This window comes from Barbus barbus (genome assembly GCF_936440315.1).
Source record: "Barbus barbus genome assembly, chromosome: 30".
Lineage (NCBI taxonomy): Eukaryota > Metazoa > Chordata > Actinopteri > Cypriniformes > Cyprinidae > Barbus > Barbus barbus.
In genome coordinates this window covers 24,087,790-24,113,590 of record NC_136758.1, presented here as the reverse complement: position 1 = coordinate 24,113,590, position 25,801 = coordinate 24,087,790, and the positions used below count along the sequence as shown (strand labels likewise).

The window sequence follows — 25,801 nt, the reverse complement described above, 5'->3', positions numbered from 1 at the left end:
GTCTATCTATATCTGTCTATCTGTCTGTCTATCTATATCTGTTTATCTATATCTGTCTGTCTATCTATATCTGTCTATCTATATCTGTCTGTCTGTCTATCGGTCTGTCTGTCTATCTATCTATCTCTCTGTCTGTCTGTCTGTCTATCTATCTATCTGTCTGTCTGTCTGTCTATCTATCTGTCTGTCTGTCTATATCTATCTCTCTCTGTCTATCTGTCTGTCTGTCTATATCTATCTATCTCTCTGGCTATCTATCTGTCTGTCTGTCTGTCTATCTGTCTGTCTGTCTATCTATGTCTATCTGTCTGTCTGTCTGTCTATATCTATCTCTCTGTCTGTCTGTCTGTCTGTCTATCTGTCTGTCTATCTATATCTGTCTATCTATATCTGTCTATCTATATCTGTCTATCTATCTCTCTGTCTGTCTGTCTGTCTATCTATCTATCTCTCCGTCTGTCGGTCTGTCTATCTATCTATATCTATCTGTCTATCTATATCTGTCTGTCTATATCTGTCTGTCTATCTATATCTGTCTATCTATATCTGTCTATCTATATCTGTCTGTCTATCTGTCGGTCGGTCTGTCTGTCTGTCTATCTATCTATCTCTCCGTCTGTCGGTCTGTCTATCTATCTATATCTATCTGTCTATCTATATCTGTCTGTCTATATCTGTCTGTCTATCTATATCTGTCTATCTATATCTGTCTATCTATATCTGTCTGTCTATCTGTCGGTCGGTCTGTCTGTCTGTCTGTCTAATATGTCTTATCTATCTATCTATCTATCACGATATTATGAAGAACCAACACTGTAGAAAGAAGCGTAATAATAGGACAATAAATTACTTGCTAAAACACATGCAACTGATTCAATAAATTTAGTCCAGAATTTTCCTTACTTCCTTTATTTGTCTTTTATATATATATATATATATATTCTTTCTTTTTTATTATTATGTACATACACAATTTACTGTTTTAATCTCATCCACAAGGTGGCGTAGAGTACCATATAATCAATGATCTCACTACAAATGTACAAATCCTACTATGATGAGACTTGGTTTATGAATATTAATTATGTTACAAGTTGGGACGGTTACCAAGCAACATCTGCATGACCTAATTAAACACCTACCCGTTTATAGATATGAAGAAAAAATATAAATATACATATCTATGTTTCCGCTGACGTACATGGAAGAGTGGTTGAATGTTAATTACATAGATATGTATATAAACTAATTATTTTAGGTTTAGGTTAACGCTTAAGGAGCTGAAGTACCCGGATAGTGGTGGGTGAGAGGGAGGAGCTGCGCAGGCGGCTGAAGTACCCGGATGAGTGACAGGAAGAGCTGCGCAGACGTGCAGCAGAAACACAAACACATCAGCCGACAGTCAAGAGCGCGGTTGCCTGTTCATCCGACTTTTACCACCTTCCCTATCTGTACCCTATCGACCTGTAAGTGCTGCCTCTTGTTTTGAATACAGCATTCATGAAAGATAATAACCGTGTTTAAAAAGCAAAATGAAACGTGCAGTTTGTTGCAATAAATGCTTGATTCATTCATGATGCTATGCATGTTAGCGATTGAATTAATGACCACCGGCACCTGATGTGGTAAATAACTCTTCTGATAGAAGCTCAGACAAATGTGATGTGAGAAATGATGAAAGCGGCTCTCGAGGAGCTTTAACCCTGCTTTTCTACATGAAGGTGACTGATGTTTTGATGCACATAGAATCGTGTGTGTGTAAGCTATAGCTCATATACGATGGATTACATAATATCAACATCTGCAGAACGACCTGTGCTAGTCTCTCTTAGTTTATAAGCGTAATGCTGTGACAATAATCTTTAAAACTGAATGGTGTCTTAAGTTTAAGAATTATTTCAAGTGGTCATGTGTCAAAACAGAATGAAGAGTTTTGTCTGTTTGTGTGAGATATGCATGTTATGCAAATATTATTTATGTGTTAAATAACTTTCTTTGTGCTCCATATACAGGGAAATAGATCACGATTAGGCTAGGAATGTCATTTCTATGTATTGACTCGTCATAGAGGTCACAACCCCTCCCAAAGGTTTTGAGTTTAGTTTTGCTAGCCTGGACTTTTCTGCTATTATCATCAATTATTATTACATAAAAAGCTATAATATAGAGTCACTTTGCCATTATCATACAATAAACCATTTCAAGGTGAACCAACATGATCCTGAACACCATGACAGGAGTTTGTTTTGTAGTAATGACAGCAGGCCTAAACAGAAAATACTCTCTCAGGAAAAAAGGCACACAAGTTTAAGTTATACTACTAAAATGTACCATTTAGGCACAAATATGTACACTAGGTAATAAGTACTTTTAATATACTAATATGCAGTCTTTAGGGGAAAATAAGGTATAAAGGTGTAACAGCTTTTGTCTCTGCCACAGTCCCCGTCCACTTTTTTCTATATCATTGGTTCTGTAGGATTTTTAAAAACAAGTCTTAGTTTAAGAGTTATAAACCTTGAACCAAACCAACCACCCATGAGGTAAATCACAACATTACAAACGTTAATTTGAAACAAAAACGTATTTGAAAGTCAGACTAAAAACAAAAGGTACAATGTGTACTTAATGGCTTTAAATTGATGAGGAAAAGAACTACAATCCCATGCAACATTGCAAATGACAATCAAAATGACTTCTTTTTCATGCAAAATATGCATGCTGTGCGTACAAATATGTCCCTAAAAAGTTATTTTGGCTTGATTTACCTGATTCTCTGATTGGTGGATGTTTCTCTGCAGATTCATGGGTAATGTAGTTTTCACCAAACTATTATTTTAAAAAAGTTGAAATAAGAAAATAAATACAATTAGTTTAAATAATGCAGACTGATGGCTTCAACAAAAGCATATACTGTCGATTAACAACCTCATATCTCACATATTCATATCTTTAAAATTATCGTTCGTAATCAATTCCCTTATGGAGAAAATAAATTTTTTATTTTTTATTCTGTTGCTTAAGTGCTGCACATATTGCCAAGACCAGCCAATTAAAATCCAAATAGAATTAGTTATTCCATAGAGCCGAAGTATATTTAAATATTAAAAAAGGTATTCTAAAACATTTAGAAAGGAGTTTCAGTTCTACTTCAGTACAAACGTTCAGTTTTAAGTCAGAATAGAGGATTGATTATGGAAGCAAAATTATGGGGAAAAAAAGCAGAAACTAAGCAACGGAAAGCAGTATACGTCTTCCTCAGATGTAATGTTATTTCTGTACTTCAGCGTTGGGTAAAAGAGCATTATAATCTCCTCTGTGGTAGAGAAAGCTGCTTACATGTAGGCTACGGGAAACAGCAAAGATGTTGAATTAAACACACACACAATCAGAGTTTCCACATGTTTATACTGGCCCCGATAATTAAAACTTCTACTTAGCACTTGCTCCATTTCTGCAAATCAGTTTTTGTAAATGAATGACTTGATCCACATATAGCCTTCATCAACAGCTGCTTGCGCTGACATCAGCTGGAGATCATGCATCGGTGCTCTCGCATCGGGAAGTCATGGCCTAATGGTTAGAGAGTCGGACTCGTAATCCAAAGGTTGCGGGTTCGAGTCTCGGGCCGGCAGGGATTGTAGGTGGAGGGAGTGAATGTCCACCCTCAATACCACGACTGAGGTGCCCTTGAGCAAGGCACCGAACCCCCAACTGCTCCCCGGGCGCCGCAGCATAAATGGCTGCCCACTGCTCCGGGTGTGTGTTCACGGTGTGTGTGTGTTCACTGCTGTGTGTGTGCACGTTGGATGGGTTAAATGCAGAACACGAATTCAGAGTATGGGTCACCATACTTGGCAGTATGTCACTTCACTTCACTATTCCTGCGGGTCCCGGATATGCACCGCTGAATTTTAACCACTGAATTTGTGGCAGCGAATTTGGAAAGTGAAATAAAATGACCGAAATTTGCCTGTCGAATATTATACATCGTATTTTTAAACAGATTGAATATTTTGGAAGTGAATTCTGGAAGGTGAATATGAATTACTGATTTTTTAATTATGAAAATGTGTGTGAAATATTTTGAATTGAAATATTCACAGCTTAAATAAACAACCATGTTAAATTTCAGGACCTAAAAATGCAAGCACTGTTAATTGCAATGCATCTTTTTTTCGATTTGTGGAATTCAGCATGCTTTGTTTCAAAAACTATTGTCATTATTCTGCTTCCATAATTGATTTTGGGTTCACAGATGGTTTTGAAGAACGCTGTGTGCGTGTGGGACACATTTGTGTCTAGCTACTCCAGTCATACTTGTTTTTCAGGATGAATAAACCTATTTCTCAACTCTCCCTGTCTCATTCACCCCTCAGGCTTTAATGTTGTTAAAGGAGCTAACGAGAGAGTGCAGCTGTCTTTGATTATTAATGAGCGCTTTCTTAAAAGAAAGCGGAAGGAGGAGCATGGCAGCTCACATACCCAAATTTCTGCTTGCCATAATGTGACTGACCTCGTGTTATTGTGGCTGTGCCCTTTTAAAGTCTCAACTATTAACATAAAAATCTTTTGATGAGCTGTTTTTCATCTGGTTTTTGAAATTAAGACTGTCACAAACCCAAGACATAGCTAATTGTTATCACTAGTCACTCAGAATTGATAGAAAGCCCTCATGTGTGAAGCGGTTTACCTGGCCCTTGTCGTCGATATGATCTGGATGTGTGTAGGTGGTCACACCACAGGCACAGATCCCATAGTCCCTGGCTCTCTGGGTCACTGTGTTGTCAGAAAAGCGAATGAACGCCTGGGGTCCGCCGTGAGTCAGTCCACACTTCTAGAGCCAAATAACATCAGGATCAGGTCCTCTTCACAAACAGCCAAGTTCTTTCTGTCTGCAGTGCCCAACTAAATAATGATTCATTGGATCACTTCATGTATTTTGTAAATTGCAACATAATGGCAGTTCTAATGTATATATAAGACAAGGCAAGTTTAATTATAGGCTATAGCACGTTTTATACACAATGGTAATTCTAAGTGCTTTACATAAAAAGGATTTAAAAATAATCGTAAAAGATGCATAAATGAACATACTATACTAAGAAATAATAAATAAAAATGATTTGCAATCAATTAAAAACACATACAAATAAAAAAATAATAATAGGTAATACAATGGTACTGTTTATGGCTTTTACTCCATGTCTATTAGCTTGTAAGTCTTCTACATACTAGTAAGTGTACTTCTAAATATAATCTAATATTATTTCTGACTCATATTGCAGTAGTTACAGTACATCAGTTTGAGGCCAGCTCATAACATTTCCTTTATTTTCTGTCTTTGATCTGTGGAAAGATAAAGGTTGTTAATAAGCAGAAAGAAAACTGAAATTGAATGATTTCAGAATTGATAAAAATCAACCCATATATCTTTAAATATTTTATTATTACCTCTTTAGTATTATATAGCTGTGAATAAAACAAAGATTAGAGTATATGTTTTCTAAAAAAAAATTCACTCTTTCTATTTCAAAATTTCATTTTTAATTCTGTTACTTGCTTTTTTTGTATATTTGTGAAATGTACTAGCAGTTTTTGAGTGTAAATTGTTTCTAAGGAAATCATATACCAATTTTTTCAGTAGTATTTATTTTATTCAGTTTTCATTTTAATTTGAGATAATGTTTTAATAATTTAGTTTTGTATGTGCTTTAGTGATTTTTTTTTTTTGTAGTTTTTGTGCGTTTTTCTATATCTTTAATTTATGTTTACATCAGTTTTTAAAGGTTAATTTTTTCACACCTCGTATTTTTTTTCCAGCTTTCAATTAAAATAAATCATATTTTATCATTTTAGTTTACAGTAACACTGCATTCAGCTTGGATTCAGTTTGTTCACTTAATGCACACTGAACTGCCTTAAGCGTTATCATCGTACGCAGTGACCTATAAGCGTTGTAGTATTTATTCATTCATTCATTCAGTCTGCAGCTCCAGAATCCCCCTGAGCAGATGAAAAACAAACAGCCAGTCTGCTTTAAGATCTGTAAGATGCTGTATGATATTGCGTAAGCTCCGTCATGAGACGGTATGGTAATAAGCATGTTTCTCCTTCTTCAATAACAACCCAATGGGGACTATTATGGAAAATCTCCATGGTGTATGAATTCACTATTCAGGAGAACCAAAGTGTGTGTGTGTGTGTGTGTTTTTATAAGAGCGTGAGAGAGAGAGAGAGCATATAGACTTCAGAGCATTTCATAATTCAGTATATTACAGCTGACTAAAGGGACACAGGACAGCAGGTTGGTGCTATAATATATAATTTATTAAATTTATTACAAAAATATTTAATTTTGACAATGTATATCAGAAATTTTAAATATATTACTTTTGAATATAATATTTATTATATACATTTATGATCTTTATTGAAACCTGTTTTATAAATTCCTTTTTTAAAGATTCTCTAATGATATCATGTGAAATGATACCAGAACTGTTCAAATCAACAAAAACATTAGCTAAAATCTATTTAGCATTTGGCCTCTGATTAATACAGCTCTGAACAAATGCAAAACAAAACAGACAAATGGACAAATCTCAAGTGTTTTGATTCATGCACTGCACTCAGCCAGCCTGAAGTGGAATTATGGGTAAACTATGAGTCAGTTCTCTTAAAGGCCAGCGAGCTCTTTACTTTTCATGAAGGATCACGGCCATTAAAGTGTCCCTCTGATTTGTTCTCCAGCGTCGTTGAGTGGCTGCGAGGCCTGCAGGGGTTCAAGTGGATCTTCATGCTCTCGATCAGCGGGATCTCATGGATGACGGACAGTGGCAGAGCGATGGCCCAGTTAGGCGGGGAGGAGTAACTGACCCCGACCTCCTAAACGATTCTGACTCCAGCCGCAGCTCAGACGAGAGCCAGAACCGACTGGTGGAGGAAGCGGAGGAGGTTGAACAGGGGCCCCGTGGTGGACAGAGGCCACTCCTACAGGATAACACAAACAACAGCGGTGATGACGAGGATTATGACAGCTCCAAGGTGGAGGACGAAGAAGATGAGGAGGAGGAGGAAGAGGTGGATAGTAACAGTGGGGCATACTCTCCAGAGCTGGATGGACACGTTCGAGACTCACCAACACCCAGCCCCAGTCCCACAGGTAACAGACCGTGTCAAACTGAGTTTCAGAACACGAATCATTAGCATAGATTTAGCCTTTGTTACTCATATCTCACAATCCTGAGTGTGTGGTTTAGTTTTTACTTTCATGGACAAACAACAACATTGTCAAAATGCTCCCCTTTCACACGGACCCACAAACACAACTAAAAATTCGGTATTATGTGTGCCAGGCCAGCTGTTTTACAAAAATTCACAGTTTTTGTAGTTTACACAGAGATGGCAACAGTATCGTTTTCAAAAACTTGCACTTTGAAACCCATTTTTAAAAGTTTGAATTTTCAGGCCTCTAAAATGCTGTTATTGTGTAAATGAAGAGCCAAAACCCATAAAAGTTTTCCATCTTTAGTCAAAAACTGTGTAATGTAAACACCCCCTTAAACAATTTTTTTTAAAATTGTAATTGAAATAAAGATTAAATAAATAAATATTGGCCCGGTTTCACAAACGGGCTTAGTTTAAACCAGGACTAGGCCTTAGTTAAATTAAGAGATTTAAGCAACTTTTACAAAAATGCTTTAGAAGAAAGCATTGAGGTGTGCATCCTGACACAGAACAATGACACTGGCATATTTTAAGATATGTCCGAGCAAGATATTTTCAGTTGACACAGCTCAAACATGCATTTTAGTCTGGGACTAGCTTAAACCTTGTCTGTGAAACCGAGGGATTAGGTGCTAAATTTAAGGTTAACTAAAATAATAATAAATAAAAATAGAAAATAAATAGATTAATTAGGGGAAAATGTTTTTCTTTTAAGATTTATTTCAGCTTTATATCATTTCAAAAATTAGAAATGAAATAACATTAAATAAAATAAAAAAATAAGTAGAAGTACTAAAATTACTAAAGACAAAACTGAAATAAAAATTGATTACAGCTAAATATTGAAATGTTGTTGTTATATGCATGTGTTAATTTTATTTAATTTCTTTATTTTCTTAAATATGTGGGTAGATAGTATTTATAGAGTTGTAACTTTTTAGTTTTAGTTACTTTTTCTTATTTGTAAGTCGCTTTGGACAAAAGCGTCTGCTAAATGACTAAAGTAAAGTAAGTAAGTAAATAGAAATAATAATTAAAAAAAATGAAAATTGAGAATATAAAAATTTTAAAATAATAATAGTATATAAAGAATACTAAAATAACACAGAATCTAAATTTTGTACCCAACCCAAAGTGTGAATCTATTAATTCCTTACAGCTAAGCTGTCATATTACAGCATTTGTTTAGCTTTCCATAAATTACAGTGAAATTCTCTTTGTTTGGACGTGCCATGACTAAACACATTAATAAATAAAAAATAGATCCTATAGTACATGAAGGCAGAATCAGTTAATCAGTCCCCAACCTTCACAGTGTGAAATTCTCCACATGTTGACCTGGAAGCAGTCAACCCAAGTTCAATCCCATGAGTCATGTGTCAGTGCATGTGTGTGAATGCACTGCCACGGTTCTCGCTCAACAAAAGAAATCACTAGCTCATCTAGCAGTTCCACTGTGCAGGTTTTTTCAGTTAGAGTCTAAAGAATTTCTGAAGAAGAGCCTGTAACATTTCAGTGGCATGAATTTCACAAACTTTGGCAAATGACAAGATATTCTGAGAATTAGTCCTTAGGCACAACTATATATTCCTTCCCCTAAAGTCAGAAATATGTAAAGAAATGATGCTCGGTGGCTTTCTATGCCAATCAAGTTAGCAGTGATGTGCTAGAATGAATTGGATTTTTATGCTAATAATATAAAATCTGATTCATTCAGTATCACTTATATATAAAAATAAAAATGACTTAATATTGAATGTTCCTTGGACATTGAATGTGGCACAACCCAATCCAAACGGTGTCATCCTGAACGACATATTTATTTGTCATTGGATTGATCAGGCTGAGGGTGGAGAAGCATTTCTATTGTCTTTGAGGATTCAGACACCCTGAGTAATAGTGCTAGCCTTTTGTTTCTGTTTCTGCTGTAGAGCGAGCGATTGCATCCCATTCTTGCCGTGCAACTTTCAGACAGGTTTGAGTGGCGTGAATATAAAGGGCCAACCTCTAGAGCGAGCTATATCTGTGGTGCTGTACAAACACTGGGTGTAACCTCTCAATTCAATTTTTTGGAGCATTTATCTAGACACCTATATGTTAGATGTGTCTTTGAAAACCAAGTCAGGGTTATTACTGTTAACTAAGACTAGTAAAAAAAAAAATTGTTAATTGAAATAAACTGAAATATGATAAAATATAAGTATTAGATGGAAAAACTAAACAAAAGTTATCTTGGAAACTAAATGAAATCAGTTGAAGCACTAACAGAAAGAAAGAAAGAAATTGAAAATAAAATCAAATAAAATTAAATTTAAACTGAAGTAAAAATATATATATATTAAACCTTAGCAGTAATATGGTTAAACACACGCACACAATTATTAAAAATTAACTTAAAATTCAAATGAAAACTGAAAATATAAGAAAGTAAAGATATTCAGAATATTAAACTAAACATGTATATCGGTACTAAAATAACACTGAACTACATACAGTAAAATAAGAAGTCTATTGGTGATAATTATGCTAAAATAGCATACAGTTAGTGTCAGTGTCAACGCTCTTGAAAGAGGATATGATATTTGTCTTTTCAGTGTCAGAGGGGCTTGTGAGTCCTGAAGGGACGCCTCACGGTGATGCTGGATCACCCCAGGGCTTCACTCGCTCCCTGGTGTCGTCTCTGCAGGAGCTGGGGGAGCAGGGAGAACACCCTCTTCTGCCACAGTGCCTCCATCAGGTCTCATACTCCTATTCTACATCATCTCCTCTCTCTCTCTCTGTGTGTTGTGTGTGTTGTGTGTGTTGTGTGTGTGTGTGTGTGTGTGTGTGTGTCTGCTCAAAATGACTAAATGAGGTGTTAAATGAAACGTTCTTAACACGGAAATGTGAGAGATGAACAACTAAATCTCTCATCATTCATTAGCAAATGCTTATCTGTTACTAATAGACTTTCAAAATAAAAAATACAGTTAAAACAGTAATATTATGAAATGTTATTACAATTTAAAATGACATTTCTATTTGAGTATATTTTAAAATTAGTAATTAATCGCATCCAAAATAAAGTTTTTGTTTACATACTATACGTGTGTGTTCTGTGTATATTTATTATGTATATATAAATACACACACATACAGAATATAGTTTGAAAATATTTACATGTATATATTTATAGTCATATAATTTATTTTATATATAAATATATTTAATGTGTAAACAACATTTTTCTTAAATATATACATGCATGTGTGTGTATTTATATATAGATAATAAATAAACATAGTACACACACACGTAATATGAAAACAAAAACTTTTATTTTGGATGTGATTAATCGTTTGACAGCACTATTTAAAATGTAATTTATTTCTGTGATGCAAAGCTGAATTTTTCAGCATCACTACTCCAGTTTTCAGTGTCACATGATCCTTCAGAAATCATTCTAATATACTGATTTAATTTAATGCATACCCTAACACTTCTTTAGCTAGCAAAACAATGAAAAATGTCTCTGCAATTTACATTAGACAAAAATACATTGAAAACCTAGATTTTGAAAATGATATGTGACCTTGCAACTTGATATTGATTGTTTTTGTGGGCATCTGTTCATTGCCAGTAGATGGTGCAAACCTCTTTTTACTTCAGTCTGCCTCGCTATTGTGTATGTGTGTATGTGTATTTTCCTGTGCTGTTCCACATTGTTCATTAATAAGCTCATGTTAGTCTGTTGTTGCTGCTGGCCCGTGCTGATAACATTGACTGATAGCAGTACACAATGAATCTGATAGGAAGCAGAATAACCAGCACCTTAAATGGTCAAGCTCTATTAAATGTTTATTTGAGCTTGACCTTATTCAACATGTTTTACAAGAACATCTTTGCTCAGCTGGTTTAGTTTCATCCTGAGGAGAGATTTATGTCAAGCCACAAGACGACTCTGCTGGAACTGCTCTCATTTATTCCCCTGTGGATTTTGTTCTTATAAGAGGTTTTAAAGGGAACAAATTGGATAACTGGAATTTCTTTTCACTTTTTAAGTGCGCTGTGTATACTCAAACATGAACAACAAAGCCACTTCCTCAGCTCACCCAGACCAGTTATTGAAAGTAGACGAACCAAACGAAGAAGAAAAACAGTGTTTTAAATATCAGTGCTGGAAACAAATACTAGAAAAACAAAGAATTAGTGCCTCTTATGTAGATCTTTTGGTTGTGAGCAGCCTCATGAAGATTAGATGGTTGAGGAATGAAGGAGAGCGAGAAAGAGACAGATTTATGCAGAAAGAACTGCAGAAAGTGTTGTAAGGAAGGAAAGGTCAGAATGTGTTACTGCCGCCCACTTGGTGAGACATCTCTCATGTTGTGCCGACTTTACTGCACAGAGGAATACATGCTATAGTGATTTTCATCCTGCCTCTTCTCTTCAACTTTACCCTGCAAGACGTCTGAAGAGAGCTGATGTCAGGAGTTTTACTCAATGGGAACGAGTCTTTGCACCTCAGATAACATAATATACATGCAGCTGTAGTAGAATAAATGCTGTCTAAGATGAACTGACTTGTTTATCAGGTATAAAGCATCTGTAAAATTACATTAAGTCCTTATGCAGCAGGTTTTAGGTGCATCATCTGTATATTTACGGGTAACACTTTATAATAACTGTCATTAACAATCATTATATATCTGTATAGCTTCAAATGATCCATAAATCACTTAATTAATTACCTGTTTTATATAATGTAATACATTAGAGTTATTGTACAGTGTTACCTAATCATGCTTTTCATTGTGTAATGTAATGCATAATAACTCCAGGCAAACCCTCTTCTTTACAGATTGCAGAGTCATATATGCGTGAGGAGGACTGTATCCTTAATATTATTGTTTTTTCAATTATATACGAATACAGAGGAACTGTGTAATGGTGTGTTTGAACAGCCTTTGACGCTTGTTCTACCCCATTGCCTTTGTTATTGTAACAGAATCGGGGATGCTTGCAGTGTTTATGGATATAATGCTGTTTATTGTATTACATTCAGTGCATTACTGCAGCCAGTCATTGTCTGATATGATAATATTTCACTGTGGCATCCTTTAGTTTTGGTGTTGTAAAGTGCATTTGTGCTTTGGGGTTTCCCGCTTCCTGTAGATTTTCCTTAACCAGAGCATTTTCCAGATGAGAGAGCAGTCAGGTTCATACAGTTAGAGAGACTCTATCACGAGCGCCTGCTGTCCAACCTCACCGCCCTACAGCAGCAGTGGGGTAAGTGGATTCTGGTAAACCGTTACCCAGAGCTGGTTCTTGACTGAGCACCTTTTAACCTCTTTTTCTGTGATCAGAGAGGAGACGGAGTTTGGTTGGCCAGTGTCAGGACGGTCGAGAGGATGCTGAACACCTGGAGAAACTGAGACACATCTGCAGAACGCACAGACAGTGAGTGCACACTGCACATGAACGCTACATTAGTTCTGCCACACAGATCAGGTCAACTTTCTTTTTCTTTTATTTATTCCATGCTTCATTAGTTAAGCTACACAGATCATATTTTCAATTCATCCTTTTTATGCAGAAATTATTTTTTATTTTATTGTACTTTACAATAGGTTAATATTTTATTTAATTTTATATCATAAATTTGTGTGTGTGTGTGTGTGTGTGTGTGATTGTTTTATTTATTTTTTATTTTATTTTTTTTATTGCATGCTACATTAGTTCAGCCACACAGATCAGGTCAACGATATTTTATAATTTTTTTATAATTTTTTTTTCTTTTTTGTTTGTTTGTTTGCATCTGTATTTTTTTCATTGCACACTTTATTAGTTCAGCCACACAGATCAACACAAGCCTCTTTTTTTCATTGGTTTTTTATTGCTCTCTACAATAGATCAGCCACAATTGTTTTTTTTGTTTTTTGTTTTTATCATTATTTTATTGCATTCTACAATAGATCATATTTTTGTATTTTATTTATAATTTACATTTTATATTTTATTTTATTCCACACTACATTACTTCAGCCACACAGATGGGTCAATGATATTTTTATAATATATATATTTTCCTAGATCAGATGTCCTACAGAGCTTGATCTCTGTAAAAATATGTTAGCACTGCTGTAAATGGAGTACAAGTAAATGTTTAACCTTTCGAGCCACTACACAATTTAAGTACAGGGTAAAAGCTGTGTATTTCTGTCCCGTTTCTCCAGGCCAGACACTTTCACCGGCAGCCACATCTGAGCTTCTCTCTTTCCCCTCCTAAATTTAGCTCGTCTGTGTCTCATTTCTGCACTCTGGCTGCAGTTTGCAGTCCTGTAATGGTTTAAACATATGGCCCATTGCTGTGCTTTCAGCAATTTGAGACAAGCGCTAGAGTTTCAGAATGGGAAATGTGCCGCGCTAATATTAGATTCCCACTGAGCAGAGCGACCTTAGATTTGCGTCCCCTTTTATGCACGTCGTCCCGCTACGAGAGAGATGGAGCAAGAAAAAAAAAATACAGATACAGCAACTCCTTAAGATTATTTTGACTGACACGTCACTGTTTCTTGTCTTTTTTCAGACCTGCATGGAGCGTTGAGAAGGTAAGACGGCCTCTTTGATGCTCACTTTTGGAACGGCATGTCTATATGTATGTAACTGTAAAGAAAAAAGAAATGTTTAAAGACCAGAGGGTGAACGTCAGCGTTGTCTGTGTGCGTTCATAGTGCGAGCTGTCCAAAGTGCAAAGGAACAGTGTGATCAGAGAAACACAGGGAGGAGAGCAAAACCTCAACACGCAGGAGCTTTCATGCAGCTCAGGTGAGTTTATTTCTCCAATGACAGGCCAGACCACCTAAAATAGACCATCAACTACAGGAAAACACATCGTCTTGGATTTGATACTTTATTTATACTAGATATACTTATTAGGGCTTTTTATTTCAATTTAACAGGTTAATTATTAAAAAAGAAATGAGGAATGTCCCCACCATCAGCGTAATTACCATAATATGATATGTGTATTTATGCATGTATTTATTCAGTGTGAAATAACGCCACCCTGCTTCATATTTACTGAAGGAAATCCAATACTTGTTTCTTACTAATTTTGGGGTGCTGATTCCAAAAATAATCTCTGTTTTGCTCGAGAATGTAATGATTTCTCACAAAATATAATATAAGAGTCATCTTATATTATACATTAATCACCAGAAAAACTGCCACAAAAGACATGATTCCTATTTTCCTCTGAGCCAGATTACAACTATGTTCAATTCTCTGCCAATTTTCATGATTCATAATAATTCTGTAGATATTATTTTATGTTTATTCCTTTCAACTTTTACCACTCCTAAATTAAATGATAACGTTTGAAAACTTTTTGTCATTGAAACTTTTGGCATTTGAGTGCTTTTGTATATCTGTAATATTTAAATTTAATGTTTCCATCACGTACAGTTTTCGCACAAAATAGGTATTAAGATTTAGATTTGTCAAAAATATACATATTACATATTATTATAGTCATATTATTCCCAAATATATACAATTAAAAAAAAATCTTATTTCTTATTTTGTGAGAAGAACTGATGGATATGAACTCCGCATCTGATAATGTTTGTACGTTTTTTTTGCCAATCAACAGGTTTGATTGAATTAAACCATTAGTTAACCATTAGTTTTCTTCCCCAAATATATACAATAAAAAATACGTAATTCCTATTTTGACAGAAAACATAATATGTTTAAGGTTTTTAGCAATATATCAGTTAACAACAATTAAGCTGTGATATTAATGAGAAATATTGTTGGTCTCACTGTGGTTACCTCAACAGAAAGTTGTTTCAGAAAAGTGATTATAAAAAAAGTAAATTATGGCAAATAAAACTACTTAAGTATTTAAATAGCATCAGTTTTAATTTGATCTTTTAATATTAGTTGTGTACACCTAGTAAGATTCTTGCATCATCTGTGGACGAGGCAAACCCCATGTCCCCTTCTTCAAGCACACACACACACACACACACACCCACACACCCACACACACACACACACACACACCCACACACACACACAGAGTTAGAGTTCCCTCCTGTCCCTGCAGATCATGCCTTATTGATGAGACTCTCTTTCTCACCGGCTCTCGCAGCTGATGTGCTGCTGGGGTATGTAACCTGAACACCCCGTTACTTGCATTGAGTTCCCTGACCCGGTTTCACTTTTACATGCCATTCATGGCAGCACACACACACAGCCTCTGCCCAGCCACCTGTTCTGGAGTGTGTTGAGCAGGCTTTCTGCTTGGCTGGGATTCCTGCAGCAGGTGCATCTCGCCCTGCACCGTAACCCTCCCAGACACACAAGATAAAGATTGATTGCATTCACTCATACTGCTTGTACATGCAGAATTATGATCCAAGAGTTCATCATAATATCATGCCCTCAGGTAGATGTTGGCTTGAACTGTGGTTTCTGATGGTCTGATGCGTTTGATCAGACAACGAGAAACCACAGAAAGTCATTCTAAAGATAAAATTAGTTTTTTTTTGGAAATTACTGAGAATATTTAGTCCAATACAGATTTTACATATGTATATGTGTATATATATATATATATATATATATATATATATATATATATATATATATATATATATATATATATATATATATATATATATATATAAGCAATTATTTTAATGTCATGGCCATTAAATGATACAATAACAATAAAACATTTAAACTTTAATCTAAAATATACAGGTTAATTTGGTTATGAAATCCCAGAAATATTAGCAAATTTTAAAATGTGATTTCCAGGCTGGCAAAAGTAAGAAATTAGTAGTTGATTGATTTTTCAAATTAATTAACATAATTTATCAGAGTTTCTTTTAATGATTTCCTTTATTTAACTTTTATTTTATTTTGTATTAATTTATTGTATTTATTTGATAGTTTTATTATGAAATTTGAATTATCTTCAGCTATACAATATTAAATTGCTAAAATGTATATATTTCTTTTAATCAGGTAAAGTCAATATGATCACCTACTTGCTCACTAATTTAACATAACATTTGAAGGGGAAATTGCAAGGAAATATAGTGAAACTGAATGCATCAGTTTCACATAAAACTGTCTAATAAAGGGAACTGGACCTCCTGGACAGCAGGGCATGATTGACATTCTGGAAAAGGAGTGGTAAACTGTAGGAAGACAGCAGGGAGAGTGTAGTATTTAGGAACTGAGCGTCAGACTGTATCGGCCTGGCGCTGGTTGTCGTGTGTCTTTCTCTGATCTCTGACAGCGTGCTGTCGTCACTTAGATCCTGTCTCTGAGCAGCACAGCGCCCGGCGTGCGTTTATGACCGCCGAGGGAGCAGAGAACAGTCAACAGTGGAGTCCTGCATTATTGATCCACAGGGCTTCAGGCAACAGGGCCACGGTGCATTAATAGTGATTGATCGTCCGCCATCGATCTGTTCTGTTGTACACAATGCTCTGATGGTCAAATCACCACGTGGTCATTCAATGCAAAGAAATCAGACATAGTACACCATACTATTCATGCAATTTTTCCAGCATTTTTTATATTTGTTCTAATTAATCTATTTATTTATTTAAATAATGATTTATTTATTTATAATTATTAATTAAAGATTAAACAACAGCTTTTTTAATTTAAAAATAAAGTAATTGCATTTAAATAAAATGTATATATTACAAAAAGTTATAGTTTTTATATATATATATATATATATAATTATATATTATTTTATAATATGTAATTAATAATTATGTATTATATTAATTATAAAAAATATATAAAAAATTTGTAACCATATACACAATTAATATTAACAATATAATTATTACAAATATTAAACAATCTTTTTTAATTAAAATTAATAATATTGTAATAAAATTATATATTATTTCCCTGATTTGAGACATTTGTACACTTATTTATATAATTAAAAGTATAATGCAGTTGTATTAATTTGTCAACCTTAATTTAAATATACTGGTATTAACAAAAATTATAAATAGCCATATATTTGCAAGATGATAATGTGATGCTGCTTGCTGAAGTAAATATAGTAAAGTCAGTGTTTTTAAATGTTTTGTTTAACAAAAAGCCTTTTGCAGTATGCTAGTATTCCGTTTTGAACCTTTGACTCCCAAGGCTGCTCCATTAGTTTCATATATCAACTGTCTTCTCTCTCAATCTTAAACAGGGAAGGATATGGAGGATCAGAGTATATCTGAGGCACAACAGGAAGTCATCCAGCATGAAGATTGTAGCAGCACCGCCCCACAATCCCACCAGAGCGAACAGCAGCATGACCCCTCCTCCTCCTCCTCCTCCTCCTCGGTTGTGACGGACCGCTTATCCTCTCCAGCCTGTGAGGATGCAGGAGCAGAAGAGGAAAGCGTAAGCGTGGCAGCTTCCCACAGGGATGCAGCACCAGAACCCCATTCTCCAATGGACACCACTCAATCAGGCAACATGGAGGCCCAACAGAGGGTGATGGAGGGAACGGGGGACACTGTGGATACGGGGCAGGATGTGATGGAGCCCATCCCACACGCTAAGCAGGAAGATGGAGGGGTGGTAGAGGAGGCTTTGAAGCTGGAGGAAGGAGGAGCAGATCAGGTGCCTCTGGAGCAGGAAGTTCCTGAGAAAACAGTAGAGTTGGAGCTCGAGGAGAACGGAAACGGGGTGGAGTCGCTGGATATTATGAATGTGTCCATGCTGGATGACATGGCCAAACGCATACAGGTAGAAGAGGTGAGTGACACATTTTCACTCATTTAGTTCAAATGACAAAGAGGCTTATTTGTTGTTTTGTGCTTGGCATGGCTTTGTTTGGAGAATTAGTTTGATTTCTAATCTAATTAGTTTTAAACGTCTTTCTAATTAGGCCCTTGAGCACTTTGCTAAGCCTTTTCTGATTCTTAGAGAGGTAACACTTGATATTCTGCATATATTGTGGGCAGTATGCAAATCTGAGAGATATTTTAAAGGGAAAGTGTGACTCTGTGCCACTAGCGTCACCAAGTTTAATCATAAAAAAACAACCTAGAAATTACTTAAAAAAAGGTCTGTATTGTATGTTGGGATAAGGGAAAGTGTATTAATTAACACAGAAAAAAATAGCATATATCACCCTTTAAAGTGCATTGTTGTGGAACTTAATTTCCTTTTTCTAAATTTAGAAGCTGCTGGCATCACTATGATAGCATCCGGTGGTGTCATAGTGATGTCATCTTGCGTCACCTCTACAGCTGCTATAGTCATTGACTTAAAGGAATATTCCAGGTTAAACAACAATGTTGATTTCTAAGATAGAATAGATTGCAAACCTTGTCTATGCAATATTATGAAACCTTATTTCAACCCTGGTAACTTTCACATGTTAAGGTTACCAGAAAGGGGGAGCCCTCTGTATAGCGCTTTCCAACTATAATAATATTCCCAATGCTAAAAGGACAATTTTGCATCTAATAATATCTTAAAATAAGACCATTTATTATAATTTTTTGTGCAAAGTTCAAGCATCACATTTCTAGTTTTAGTAATACAATTAATACAGTTGCATGATTTTATTTAACATAAGGTAATTATATAAATAACAGATTCATATAATTGTTAAATAGCCATATTTATGTCCCATCTAGACAATTTTCTTTTTAATTTTACAAAACTGTGGGAGTCTGAATTGTCTGTGCTGTGGTAATCAACAGCAGGTCTCAATGGTTCTTAAAGCGATAGTTCACTCAAAAATTAAAACCTTTCCCCTGAATGTCAGAGCTGAATGATTGTAACAGGCAGCCGTGTGTGATGATGTCATAATGGCACTTCCCCCCTCAATGAGACAATCAACAATGGAATCTGGACCACTGATCTCTGCCAGCACAATACAGGCTTTCATGAAGCCAATATCCTGTGTCTTAAACGCTTTTGTGCCCTGTTCCCAAACATGTGATGTGCCATTTCTTGGCGGGGGGGGGGGGATCTTGATTTCAGGACTAGTGTATAGCCTGGCATCTTGTGCAAGTTTAGTGCTGTCAAAAACTACCATCCAAAAGTTTGAGGTCGGTAAGTAAAAAAAAAAAAAAAAGTCTCATGCTTACGAAGGCTACATTTTGTAATTGTGTAACATTGTTGCAGTTTAAAATAACTTTTATATTTGAATATATTTTACAATATTATTTATTCCTGTGATGCAAAGCTGAATTTTCAGCATCATTACTCCATTCTTTAGTGTCACATGATCCTTCAGACATCAATCTAGTATGCTGATTTGCTGCTCAATAAACATTTCTTATTATTATCAGTGTTGAAAACAGTTGTGCTGCTTAATATTTTTGTGGAAACAGTGCTACATTTTTTTCAGAACTCTATAAATAGAATTAAATTTATAAAAAAAATAAATTAAATTAAATAAATAAAAAATTGTATGAAACATGTAGGACTCTTTATTGTATGGAAGACAAAAGATGATATTTTGAAGAATGTTTTGGTCTCATTGACTTTAATTGTATGGACGAAAAACAAGACATTTCTCAAAATATCTTTTGTGTGCCAGAATAGATTGACCCAACGATGATGGCGTTTATCAGCATACACGTGGATTATGACCTTCAGCCTGCATCATCATTGTCAAATCTGTTGAGTTCGTTAAAATGGTTTGACTTTTGAACATTTGTCTGAGCATTCCCTTTAGTTGGAAAGGTCGACAACATACTGCGAAAACATGACTAAGTTGTGCTCAGTAGGACCCAATTTTGATGCTTTTTAACCAGACAGAACCTACTGACCTGGAAAACCGAATTCAAAACGTGCTTATATTATAACATGTAATATTCATATACTCATCATTTATCGGTTCATTTGTAGTAGACTTAATGCCACACAGCACTGTCAGAATATACCATCAGCACTACTGAGATCTGTTAAGATGTTCAAGCATATTTAAGCATAATCAAAAGTTTATAAAGCATAATCTTTTTTCTTTTTTTATGCTTTTGAAATAAAATAAAAAAAGTTTTTTTTTTTTGCATATCAGTATCAGTCTACTGCTAATTCCATTAAATTAGCCAATCCATTGAGCAAGCAGATCAGATAGCTTTTCATTCTATCTTTAATTCCAAGTATCTCTGCTGTATCTGTATCTGAAGCTCCACGGCTGAGCCGATGTTTTTTAGATGTGTACAGAATCACGTCTTCCATGTCTGGAGTTACTATGGCCTTTTGTGGCTAATAATGCTGCTGAATGACCTCAGAGAGAGCAAACATTACCCTTTATGTCCGCACTCATCAAACGTGATGTTTTTCTGTATAAGAGCGTCATCAGAGTGCCTTTGAGGAGCTGGAAACTTTCATTAGCGCTGATAAGCATGTGTTATTTTTGGGCTGTTATGTTGATTGCTCACTGTTAATGGTCCATTTCGTGATGGGCTCACCACATTGTGGTGTGTTTTGAAGTCTAATTAATCAAGTGTCATTTACTCAAGTGATTAATGCATCTGTTTTTAGTCCTATTAATTTGTGACGCTGCTTATGCGCTTTGTACTTCTTAAAGGAGTCCTTTTATGAGAGATTTAAAGCAAAACATTTGAATTTAACATCTAAGCCTATAGTTAAGTGCTGCTGCTGGTCTTCAGGAACACATGGGACATCTACTTTGTTATATTAATGTATTTAAGCCATTTAATGAAATGGATAGCTCTGTCGCTAAAGTCTGATTAGAGATTAACAACACCCTTTACCATGGTAAAAACACATCCTCGTGTGCCGTATTGCTTTAATAGTTTTATTTTGGACATTTAATACAGTGTTTAGTGGTACAGTGAGGTCTGCTCTCCTGCTTTTTAAAGTCTTTGTGGATTTGAGCCATTCTGCAGGTTTTGAAACATGTTTGGCTTCAGTCTCTCCTCACAAATGTAACCGCTATAATGGAGCAAAAATAGAAAACTATAATTGCAGTGCTTGAAAATGAGTTTTCATTGGGGACCGATCTTGCCAAATATGGAAGCACTCAGAGTGAAATAAGTGGACCGCAAGGGTTTTAGTGAAAAACAGTCCTGCTACTCTTTTAAAAATGAGAATTCAATAAGATCACAAACTAATGGTGTCAATGTAAATTAATTCCTCAATTAATTGAATTTATTTTTATTTATTTTTATCTTACTTAGTTACTCTCCAGCTTTTATATTTAATTTTAGTTTACCTTTAGTAATTTTATGTGCTTTTGTAAAAAAATATATATATTTTATATATATTCTGTTAGCTTTATTTTTATTTTATTTTATGTTTTAGTATATTTAGTACTTCAGCTTTTCATTTTTTCCATTTCTAATTTTTAAGTTTTAATTTATTGATATTTTATTTCAGCTTCTTTCAATTCAAATATATTTTTAATTGCTTTACTTCTAGTTTAAGTTAACAATAACGACACTATGCAGCCTCACTCACTTCATTATATATTCAGATGTATTCATGGGATTCAGTATTGATTGGTCAGGGCAGCTCATCCTCCGTGCCGATTGGTCTTTAGCAGTTTGACCTCTCTGTGACCTTTTCCATTCCTCTGTGACTGGTGATGTAACTTGACTGACTCTCTTTCCTGACGGTCTCCAATACTTTCATTCTCATGTACATAATTTATGAAGAGGGGTAAACCCAATTCAGCAGAAGTGCTGGGCAAATGGATTCCAGCTCTTTGCTGAATAGTAAACAACATGTATAATGTATTATGATTTTTTTTTTATTTTAACAGCAGTACTTATTTAGTAATGGAATTTATTTTATTCCATTAAGAATGACTCAGAATTCCATTCAGAATATTTAAATAATGAATGATGATTCCGATATATAATTGTTTTTTTTTATGTAAAGAGAGTACAGCTTGAAATTAAATGTCTAAAATGTTTTTCTAAATGCTCAATGGATACAGCGTGAAGAATGATAAATGCAGCATTTTTTTAAAGTAAAAACATTATTTTAATATCATTGAGATACCATTATAGTTTGTTATATTTTGTCTGTATAGTTTTTATAAATTTTTTATTTCAGTTTTATTTTTTAGTTATTTTAGTTCAACTAAGTGTAAATGAGAAATGTTGCCTTGTCCATTTGAAAGTTTATTCTATGTATTTTAATAACCCTGATTTACATAAACTCTAAAATATTCTCTTTTATATTATCTTTTTCTCTGCTATGTACACATTAACTAGCAAATTAAAGTAAATATTAAATCTTAAATATAAATAAATGTTACAATTCTGAGATGTAGATCTGCATGTTTTTGTAGTTTTTATATTTATTTATTTATTTTAATATTTATATTTTAATAAACAAATGAATAAAAACTATTAAATAATTATATAAAAAGTGCTTATTTTATGTAAGTCTGAAAATTGGGAAGTTTTTTTGTTAAATCTGAAAAACAAAAATAATAATAATAATAGTAATTTGGTAAAACGCTGTATCCAGGCAGCCAAAAAAAACAAAAAGGCTGGTTCAAACACACATCAGCAATAAATTTCCTGCCCACTCAGCTCACAGTGACATCTAGTGGGTAGAGTATGTTAGTGCAGAACACTTCCTAATGTTTTGGAGATGCTATGAGGCTCTGAATCCAGGAGTCTTTCACAATAACCTGCCCTCTGTCTTTCAGATCACTCCAGCTGCTGGTCTTGTGTCGATCTTGAAGAGAAGAGTCTCTCTGGAAGGAGCCAACAGCTCTGTCCCTGTCGCCCCTAAACGCAAAGTCCGTTTCCGAGAGCCTGACGAGGGCCTGGACCACGGTAAGAACCGCTATTGTTTGCTAAAAACACATTTTTGAAGCATTCAAACTGACCATGTTCTGATTCTACACTGATTTGCTTATATGCAATATGCAGATGAGGTGGGTGGAGACTCCTGGCTGCTGCTCCTCTTGTTGTGCTTGGCTACCGTGGTGATCAGTGTGGGCGGGACTGCGCTCTACTGCACTTTCGGAGACGCCCAATCCAGTGTGTGCACAGACTTTTCCCATAACATGGACTTCTACATAGGACGGGTGCAGAGGGGCATGGATGAGCTCAAACACTGGCTGTCCCCGACCTCGTAGCAGGACGGGACGACTCGTTTTCTTCTCCGTTTCTTCTTCTCGGTAGCCTCCGTGATCTTTAATGCTGCGATATCCTCCTATGTAGGCCTTTGCTGGGCCACGCTGTCACGGATGAAGGCCAAACAAGCCCGTCTGTCAGGTCCTAAAGGGGACGTCCGGCCCCTGGAAGGCACAGCAAACCACTTTGGCCAGTTTTTGACTCAAGTAGCCCACTGTTTACTGCCATCAACTGAACCTCATGTGATGAGACTTCATTTTTAGAGTCTTAAATCGAAATCTTAATACTTGGTTGACAGACTTTTGTCTTTTATTCATTGGAAAAGTGAATGACCATCATGGTACTTAAGATATAATAATGAACATAATCATCTGTAGCCTGGACGTAGCATTTTCCTGTGATGGGCTTGGATGGACTTATGGAAAGATGTTTATAGGTACAGGAAAGCAATACATGTATATTGAGGAATTACAGATATAGATATAATTATAGATATATAGATCAAATCAGCAAAGAGGCAAATCTCAGTTATCATAGTTACCCATTTATTAATACGGGGGGGAAATAATTTTCCAGTAGATTCTGCAATATTTTGATCATTAATAAAAAGTTAAATCACTGAAGATAATCAATATTGTGATCCTGGACCACAAAACCAGTCTTAAGTGTCAATTTATCGAAATTGAGATTTAGACAGCATCTGAAAGCAGAATAAATAAGCTTTCCATTGTTATATGGTTTGTTAGGATACGACAATATTTAGCCGAGATGCTACTATTTGAAAATCTGGAATCTGAGGGTGCAAAAAAAATCTAAATATTGAGTAAATCGCCTTTAAAAGTTGTCCAAATGAAGTTCTTAGCAATGCATATTACTAACCAAAGTAAGAAACTTACAAAATATCTTCATGGAACATGATCTTTACTTAATATCCTAAAGATTTTTGGCATAAAAGAAAAATGTATAATTTTGGCCCATACAATATATTTTTTTATATATATTGCTACTAATATACCCCAGCGAATTAAGACTGGTTTTGTGCTCCAGGGTCACATATTTTCTTTAAAATAAATCTGATACTTTAGATACAGTTGACAGTTTCATACACCATCCATGAGCCTGAATTTCCTTTGTATTATTATTTTTATGTAATTATTATTATTACTGAAGTACTTGTATTTACACTTATTTTATTCAGGTGGCTGGTTGGAAAAAAAGATGATAATTTTGCGACTAATAAATATCTAAATTTATCATTTTAAAGTGCAAGTAAAACAGCTGTGTGTAATATATATATATATATATATATATATATATATATATTAAAATATATTTGATATGTATGTAAATTGCACACAATTTATTATAATTGTTTTTTGTCTAGTTTTTTTTTTGTAAAACAGCCAAATCTATTAAATGTCATTTTCCGCATAGAAATGAATTGGTAACTATGCTAACCAGGATTTGTTTTCCTCTAAACCAGGCCTCCAGTGTATAACCGTATTTAGCAATGGGAAGTTTTTAAGATGAAACTGGTACTAGAACGAGAATGTCATATGATTTCAATATCATTTGCTCAGGCATGTCTCTTGTTAATAATCTTAACAGTTCTTGTAATCATGACGTTTAAATCCAATTCTTTTTGTTATGAAACCATGACCTCCTGTGTTAAATGTCACATTTATTCTTATTTGGATATTGTTATCATAAGTGCATCCTGTGTTTATTCTACCGAATCTGTGTCTTGAACTTCTTTTATGTTTCCTTCTGAAGCACAGTCTTACTATGGTAAAGTCAGCATAAGTCTGCAGTAAATGAAGTTAACGTAGATTTACCACATAGATGTCAGTTTGCTGTGCTCTGCTCAAGTGCATGAATGTACTTGGCGAGAACTGTAAAAGTTTATTTTGTGATCTCTGTTTTTTATTTGCATGTTGTCTGGCTGGTTCAGATGACTGTCGAATGTCTTTGTGCGAGTTTTCAGTATTTATTTAATGCAGAGCAAAGTCTTTTAGAATCACGCGTTCTGGTGCATGCACTCTTTTACTGTCTGTACAGAGACAATTTGACAATTATTTGTCTTACTTAATTTTGAGTTTGTGTATATATCATGTGATGATTGCTGTATTTCTTAATTGTATGGTTCAAATATGTTTAGTAATTGTCTCGGGGGGGGAAATTTCAAAAGGAAAATGCAATGAGATGTCTTTTGACCAAAAATGCCTGGTGAATAAATCTTATTGTTGGGATTGAGGAGTCTCTGTATTATTTGAATAATATTATCAATCACTAAAAAAAAAATCCATTCATTTTTTTTTATATAAAATTACTATTTTACATATTAAATATCCTGGCAAAATGTCGCATTACAGAAGAAAATGGGTTGTGAATATGCTGGCTCAAAATATAACAATAAATATAATATCACAGTTATGTCATTTATGTAACATATTAAAAATAGAAATAT

The 25,801-nt window shown here is 34.7% G+C and overlaps 1 protein-coding gene across 1 annotated transcript; it reads left to right on the top strand.

Moving 5' to 3' along the window:
• Nucleotides 1–1,369: 1,369 nt before the first annotated feature.
• LOC306850165 (consortin-like) lies at nucleotides 1,370–25,549 on the top strand. Its single transcript, XM_079385631.1, has 11 exons — nucleotides 1,370–1,466; nucleotides 6,754–7,165; nucleotides 9,825–9,967; nucleotides 12,069–12,099; nucleotides 12,410–12,496; nucleotides 12,574–12,667; nucleotides 13,797–13,818; nucleotides 13,942–14,035; nucleotides 17,454–18,007; nucleotides 22,902–23,031; nucleotides 23,128–25,549. Exons 2-11 carry the CDS (start codon nucleotides 6,823–6,825, stop codon nucleotides 23,334–23,336), a joined length of 1,707 nt encoding a protein of 568 aa, XP_079241757.1. The 5' UTR covers nucleotides 1,370–1,466; nucleotides 6,754–6,822; the 3' UTR covers nucleotides 23,337–25,549.
• Nucleotides 25,550–25,801: the final 252 nt, after the last annotated feature.

Coding starts and splice junctions, on each gene's coding strand:
- LOC306850165 (XM_079385631.1), top strand. CDS start 6,823: ATGGATGACGGACAGTGGCAGAGCGATGGCCCAGTTAGGCGGGGAGGA. Junction 12,497..12,573: donor CGCCCTACAGCAGCAGTGGG/GTAAGTGGATTC, acceptor TTCTGTGATCAG/AGAGGAGACGGAGTTTGGTT. Junction 23,032..23,127: donor TGACGAGGGCCTGGACCACG/GTAAGAACCGCT, acceptor TGCAATATGCAG/ATGAGGTGGGTGGAGACTCC.